Source organism: Oryza glaberrima, chromosome 3 (assembly GCF_000147395.1).
Source record: "Oryza glaberrima chromosome 3, OglaRS2, whole genome shotgun sequence".
Taxonomy (NCBI): domain Eukaryota; kingdom Viridiplantae; phylum Streptophyta; class Magnoliopsida; order Poales; family Poaceae; genus Oryza; species Oryza glaberrima.
Window position 1 is genome coordinate 18,671,875 of NC_068328.1, and position 7,794 is coordinate 18,679,668.

The 7,794-nt window shown below is 41.2% G+C and overlaps 1 protein-coding gene across 1 annotated transcript; it reads left to right on the top strand.

The window, feature by feature from the left end:
- Positions 1-1,084: 1,084 nt before the first annotated feature.
- On the top strand, positions 1,085-3,851 carry LOC127766297 (uncharacterized). Its single transcript, XM_052291380.1, has 6 exons — positions 1,085-1,328; positions 1,408-1,661; positions 1,746-1,958; positions 2,032-2,124; positions 2,227-2,328; positions 3,474-3,851. The coding sequence occupies exons 1-6, from the start codon at positions 1,085-1,087 to the stop codon at positions 3,849-3,851; spliced, it is 1,284 nt and encodes a 427-aa protein (XP_052147340.1).
- Positions 3,852-7,794: the final 3,943 nt, after the last annotated feature.

Genomic DNA, 7,794 nt, shown 5'->3' on the forward strand with positions numbered 1-7,794 from the left:
GGTTATGAGGCTGTATCAAAATTTATGATCCATGGTCCATGTAGTGCAGCCAATAAATCATGTCCTTGCATGACCTCTGGTGAGTGTTCTAGCAACTATCCAAAGGATTTTTGTGAGAAAACAGTTGTCTTGCCAAATGGCCATGTTCGGTATGCTAGGCCAAAAAATGGGTTAGCTATTAACAAGAATGGCATTGCTGCTGATAATCAGTATGTTGTTCCACATAATGTTGATTTGGTGGTCAAATATCAAGCGCATATAAATGTGGAGAGAGTGAACCGTGATGGTATGGAAAAATATTTGTTTAAGTACTTTAACAAAGGTTCTGATTTTTCCAAGGTTGGTTTGCAACGTAGAAGAACAGTTGGTGAATCATCTAACCAAGGAGTTAATGAGATACACGATTACTTAGAGTGCAGGACCATAGCTCCTAATGAGGCAGCATGGCGCTTGCTACAATTTCAAATTCACCACACTGATCCTTCTGTTGAGCGGCTTCCAGTACACTTGCCATTTGAAAACAATATTACCTTTACTGAAGATGATAACCTTGAACAAGTTTTGGAAAACCCATTCAGCCACGTCACAAAGCTCACTGCATGGTTTGAAGCAAATAAAACATATCCTCAAGCTAACCAATACACATATGTTGAGTTCCCTGAATGGTTCACTTGGCATGGGGATGGGAAATATTGGGCTCCTCGAGGAGGAAGCAACAAAATTGGTAGAGTAGCACATGTTGGTCCAAATAAAGGAGAGCAATATTATCTTCGTATGTTGCTACATATAGTGAAGGGAGCAAGATCATATTTGGACATTAGTATTATTGAAGGCTATCGATATCCCACATTTCAGGCTGCATGCCAGGCTCTAGGTCTTCTTGGTGATGATCGTGAATGGTCATCTGCGATGGCTGATGCAGCACACTGGGCTCTTCCCTACCAACTCCGTGAGTTATTCGTGACACTTCTTATATTTTCGACAAACTAGACGAAAGAAGTGTGCGACGAAGAAGAAACCTACCCTCAAGATGCCACCAGGAGTAAGGATATCAAAGAGAGTGAGGGCAGATGCTCCAACCGAAATGCCTCCTGGAGTCTCAACAAGGTCAGCGAAAAGGCAACTCATAGCAGAACAAGGTAAAGGTAATGGCCATGAAGAACTGCCTCCAGAAACAGAAAACAATTGTGATGAAGATGTGGGCAGTGGACATTTGCTTCAAGATAATGATGTGAACAGGCCCCCGAGCCCGGTGATGGACTGGTCATATGGACATGATGCCCACCATGAAGAGCAACCTGCACAGCAAACCAATTCTGATGCTGAAGGCAAGTTAGTTCAACGAAGAGAAAATTATTATTTTTAACTATTTGATGAATGCTAACATTGTAAATGAATACTCTGTAGTACCTATACGAAGAGGCACAAGAAAATCAAGGCCACCAACCGCAGGAATAATGCTTGACAAGATGACCAAAGCTATGGGAAGAATGCCCATTGCTGTTGCCGAAGGGAAGAGAAGGCCAGATGAACCGGTGCAAGCTGCCAAGTTTGCATCAGAGGCTGGTGTTATCATTAGGACTAAAGTTCCTGTCTTCCCTCATTGGAAGCAGTACAAGGATGATGAAGGCTATATTAACAACTTCATGGGCAAGTTATCTGTAAGAGCCTATCTATATTCTTTTATATTTCATCTATTATATGACCTAGTGTTACTCCTTAATGATTGCAATTCAAACCATCAGGTCAGGTTGGCCATTAACCAAAAACACCAGCCAACAAGGGATGCTTGTGCTGATGTATTGCAGAAAGGGATACGACAAACACGGTATAATTTGAAGAAGGCCTACTTCAATGGAGTACCTGCTAATGAGATTAGAACTACCTCTCCCATAAGTAGCATGACTGATGAACAGTGGCTGGAACTAGTTGCAAAGTGGTCAAATCCAAAGAATATGGTATGTCATCTCTAATGACATATTTGTTTCATTTTATACCTGCGACTATGTCTAACACATACATCTTTTGTAGCAAATCTCTGAACAGAACAAGCAAAACCGGCTTAATGTTAGGTTCCATCAGGCTACGGGATCTCGCAGCTATGCTGCACACTTGCACGCTTACGTAAGTTCCCATTATCTTTTAGCATTAATTATAGTTAAGAACCACTTATCTAATGTAATAGATATATAAGATAATTGATCTGCATTTTCTGTACTGAAATAGAAGGAGAAGAACAAGGTTGTAGAGCTTGATGCTGTGGATGCCTTTGAGGACTGCCATACCAGTAGGAAAAAAGGTCTAAGTGATGCTGCCAAAGATGCAATTGTAAGTCGCTCTGTATATTCTTACAACATTGAACTCAATTCCTTGTTACCTATGCCAACAGATTATTAATTCAGCTCATTTTATGTTTACATCCATAGGATAATTTCTGTCCTTAGTGTGCAGAGATATTTGCAGCTAAGATCATTACAGACTTAATGGAATTTATAGACTCTAACAATGTCTAATACATGCCAAACTAAATTTGTAGCTGCTGGAAACTTGTCGCTAGACAACTTACCATATACAACATAAGTTGAGATTGGGTTAAAATGCCAAATAAGCTACATAAACATTTTTTCATCAATTGATCCTGGTTACAGTTTGTATTTTTACCAATATCCCGGGTTTGAGGGTGTGATTCATGAAAACTCATTTTTACGTAAGCTGCTGTAGTGGTGTTTGCATGTATTGAGGTTTTGAATCATATGAACATAAGACTGAATATATTTCAGCCTTTACTACTTCAAAACTTATTTCATTGTAACTTGGAAAAGTAAACTTAATTATGAGGGATTATGTACTCCACGCTAGTATTTTCTTTCTAAACATTAGTGGTTTCTAGGGAAAATATTTAGGCATCATAGGAGGAATAGAAAATAACCAACGCTAAGTAACATTGCACCCCCTCCAAATTTTATGAAAGTAGTTGAGGGGAAAACCTTGTTCTTTTATAGCTACCAGGGTGTTCCATCAATCAAAAGCTGCCATGAAAGCTAATCAAATATAGTCTATGAAGTCAGCCTTCTAATATATGCTAAAACAGTATCCTAGATTCTGTCAAGAAGCATTTGGCCTGCATTGTTGCTAGAGGCTAGATAGAAAATAATTACATTCTACCAGAGTTAGAGCTCAAAATGTTTCTTGTCTCTATCACAGTTAAGAGGGCAATCCAATATTTCTAGATATGGGAATGCTTGGCTTACTCATATTATTTGTTTCTGTTTTGGCTTATGGAAAACAAATTTGGTTAAATTTGCATTCTATACAAGTTTCCTTACCTCTAGTTTGTGCTTCCTGGTAGCTTTCCATCAGTTTTCAGTGACTTTTTGAATGTGTTGTGCAGCTGCCAATATTTTGAATGTGTTATGCAGCTGCCAGTTTTTCATGTATCTAATTTTATAGCTAATGTTCAATCATTGCTGCAGTCAAGTATGAAAGCTATTATGGAAGAACCTGTACCTGATGGTGAGACACCAAGAACTAGTGCAGAAGTTGTGTCCAAGGTTCTCTCTCGTGACAACTCCAATACCACGTTTTTGAAAAATGCTGGTCTGCAGATGAGCTCCAAGAAATCAGTGACACCGACAGAAGCAGCACTTCAGGAAGAACTTGCAGCCGAAAAGCAAAGTTGTGCCATTCTCCATGCAGAAATTGTCGCAATAAAAGAACAAGCAAATCTTGCAAATGAAGCACTGGCAAAGACTCAAAAGGAGTTGGCAGAGTTCAAGCAGCAGCAAGAAGAGAACAATTTGCTCCTTCGACGTATCTTGAGCCTTTCCCAGGGTAACTTAAATCTGTCCTAGTCTCCTTTATGATCTTCTGCACTGTGATGAACTCCATCTACTTATATCAGTTGTTTGATGGTTCTGTGAACTTATTGTCATGTGGTGGACTTGATTATGTGAAATGATGTTTGGTGCTATGGTGGACTTAATTGTCATCCTATGGCAAACTTTTGTGGACTTAATGTGAACATATGTGTGCTAGGTTCTGTGCACTTTTTTGTAATATGGTGCTATGTGAAGTTGGTATATGTGATATATGTTGATGTTGGGCCTATTTGTAATGTGCTGTGAAGTTCTGATTGTTTGTCCATGTGATAAATCTTGATGTTGGGCCTATTTTCTTATGTGCTGCGAAGTTCTGATTAATTGTTGCTTGAAATGGGTCAATGCTAAAAATTTCCTAGATCTCATAGTGGGATGGGCCACAACAATATGTGAAGTGTGTGGCCAAATGGGCTGGGCTAAGAAAAAAATGAGCGGGCCTTCATCCCTACTGTGCTTGAAACGTGTCATCTAAACAAATCAACACGTGGCAACATCAAGTAAAGACGTGTGTCACAAATCAGATACGTACACGTGGCGCTTCAAAATGAGAGCACGTGGTGCCTCCACCTTCGGCCACGTGGCGTCAGCGTACACCACCACGTGGACATACGAAATGTAAACACGTGGTGTTAAATATGACTGCCACGTGGCGCCTCCACCTTCGGCCACGTGGCATCAGGGCGCACCACCACGTGGACATAAGAAATGCCAACACGTGGCGTTAAATATGGCTGCCACGTGGCGCCACCACCTTCGGCCATGTGGCATCAGCTTGCACCACCACGTGGACATACCAAATGCCAACACGTGGCGTTAAATATGACTGCCACTTGGCTCTAGCGTACGGGAGATGATGATCCAGCGTGGCGTACACGTCATCCGCCACGTCACAGCCAACATGGACTCCACGTGTGATAGCCACGTGGCATGGACGACGTCTATCCTAGCCAGCTAGAAAGCAGTTCTATGACGAGCACCTTCGTCATGGATATAAGCATTTCTATGACGAAATCTACTGTTTAGTCATAGAAAAACATATGTGACGCGACTTCTATGATGAATCCTATTTCGTCATAAATTCGTCATAGAAGTTACTTTATGACGATTTGCGCATCTTCCATGACAAAAGTAGATTGTCATAGATGTGCCTATCTCCACTAGTGGTTGTCAAGTTCTATATACCAAATTAGTCAAGAAGGAAGCTACACATAAATAATTACTTTTGTCATGTGGCTACAAATGATTATAAATATATGATGTGTTTTGTTGTCGTCCTTCAAAGTTTTGTTTTATCACTACACAGATCTTACAATTTTTTTGTTTTACTTTTGTTAGCATGGTACACTTTAGCTGGTGGTGCATCTATTCTGTTTGCTGACATCTCATTTTAGTTTTTGGTTCGCTTCGCTTTGTTGCCCGCGGCAACGCGCAGGCCGCCAACTAGTTTGTCTTCCACTTCCCGAACCTTTCGTCTCCTCACTTAGACGCTTTGGTGATATGACCATAGCTATTATAGATATAGCTGTTGCTCACATCATGGATCAACAATATGATATCAAGATCAAGACATCCAAGAGCTTAAATTTCTAGAATATTATGTGTATTAAATCCTTGTCCATGAATCAGTCAGGATACACAAAACGACAAGTAAATGAACAAATCCGAATGTAAATAAAGCATAAAATATTTACAGAAGAGGCACTTAGTCCTCACATCGAAAAGAAAACAGAAGCAACGGAAAAAGGCGATCCTAGCGGGGCTTCAGCTCCACTCCACAAGTAAAACTTAACTGGGGTATAAGCCTTGGTTCTCAAACTTCGTCTTCAGCTCAGAAGCACTACACTTTCGAAAAGGAGGAATAATAGTAACGGTGAATACAATCATCGTACTCAGCAAGCCACACCAATGATGTATTCGTGCAAGGGAAGACAAAGAGGGGTTTGTGGCTATTTGCACAAAGGCGGTTGTAAACATTTATAGTTGAAAACAGTAAAACAGTTGATTAATTAAAGCAATATTAAATCTTCACTAAAGAACGCTACCCTTGTTAAACAGGCCTAACCAAAACACATGAACTACACCAGTTCTTTGAGTCAAATTAATTAATAGATTGAGTCTAATCACGATGAGCTGGTTGATCGCTCATAACCTTGGCACGGCTATTTGAATAGTTCTACTCTGATCAGAGGTGCACAACTGTACCTATAAAGACACAACCCGTCGGCATGTTACCGTGCCCCGCTGGACACGTCACCGTGTCGAGTGATTGTGATAAGACCCTTCACATAACTCCCCTAACCAATCGCACCCACTTTAGGTTTCGCCCCCTCCTTTTAGGCAAGTCGAGCAGCCCCCTCTTGTGTGAATCCGAAAGCAGCATAGACCGCAGCACGACCCATCCATACTCCATCATGCCACCCTTGCCTTGGTACGTTAGAAAGGAGAAAGTTATACTGCACATCCAGCAGTTGCACATTCATGCTTGTGGTAAGCGCGGTAAATCTTTTAGGGATTCCCGAAAACCGGTCCTTAATTACCATGGGTGCGACTAGCAAAACCATGTACCCACAGCCCACCATCAAGTCATATTTAGTTGGATAATTACGACCAATGAAACATGGCAAGATGTCTCGAGCTCACAGCTCATCAAGATACCAAGTGTGAATAATGTAATTATCATATTTTGTGAACTAGTGGTAATTAAACATTGCTAAGCATATATAATTCTAGTTGGGTCAACATAAATAATACAAGCTAGTCAAATTATCACCCAAAGTTTGACAAAGGACGGATCACAAGTAAACAGGGCACAAGTGAGCATATCGGTAATCCCATAATCCCATGTAATTAGCAAAATATGAAATTTTATTTGCAAATAGAAAAAATCATTTTTTAAATTAGGTTCAACATGCTCAAGGAGAATGTGTGACTTGCCTTACTTCTTCAAACAATCTTCCGAACTCTTATCCTCACGAACGTGATCTTCCAAAACGGTGAATTCTACACGCTGGCACGCAAAACGAGAAAAACTCTAATAAAAACCAAATAAACAGTACATAAAAAGTAAACAAACATGTAGAGCCCAACCATAGTGCATGATGTTGGGGGCCCAGTCTCCCAGCCAAAGGGGAGACCGGGAGGCGGCCCAGAAGTTCGGCCGAACTCATCCTGAGCTGTTGATCACCATCTTCCACGTGTACTCTCCTGATTACTTCCTGATGACGGTTGAAGGGTAGTTAGGACATTTACAATGGCCATAACCGTCATATGGTAGCTATAAAAGGAGGACTCCATCACACTTCGAAACACACAACTTTGAGCTGAATTATAAGAGGCTCTATTGTATCTTTTGTACATTAGAAAATAGGTAGAGAGTGAGGAGAAGCTCTGGAGGAGTGCCCGGAAGTTTGGCACTCTCTCCGACTTCTTCCTTGGCGAGTGTAGCTTTCTAGGAGGAATTTTGGAGGAGTACTAGAGCTGCCGGTACACTCTGCTCCGGATTCGGAGAAACTTCTTCTATTAAGTTAGCATTCTCGATACTTTGTTATGTTATTTAATTATTTAGTCTAAGTAAGTGTCACGCCCCGAAGTTTAGCCATGCTCTAATATGCTAACATGATTTTTAGTGGAATTTTCAGAGCCTTTTAAATAATTTTTAACCAATTAAAATCAATTATATGCAATATAAGTCCCTGGAAAATCCCCCCTTTTTTTCTTTTTCCCTTCTTTTTCTTTCTTTTTCCTCCCTTTCCGTACCTCATGGGTCGCCGGCCTATCTCTCCTGCACCCTCCCGAAGTCCACCCGACCTCCCCCTTTCTCTCTTGGGCGCTGACGGGTGGGGCCCGCCTACAGCCCCTTCCCCTTCCTCCAACCAGCGGCAACTGCCATCCCAATCGCCGCCGCGTGCCACCCGCG

Excerpts from the sequence above, each read along its gene's own strand:
- LOC127766297 (XM_052291380.1), top strand. The coding sequence starts at position 1,085 with ATGCCTCCTGGAGTCTCAACAAGGTCAGCGAAAAGGCAACTCATAGCA. Across the intron at positions 1,329-1,407 it reads AACCAATTCTGATGCTGAAG|TACCTATACGAAGAGGCACA; the intron begins GCAAGTTAGTTC and ends AATACTCTGTAG. Across the intron at positions 1,662-1,745 it reads ACTTCATGGGCAAGTTATCT|GTCAGGTTGGCCATTAACCA; the intron begins GTAAGAGCCTAT and ends TCAAACCATCAG.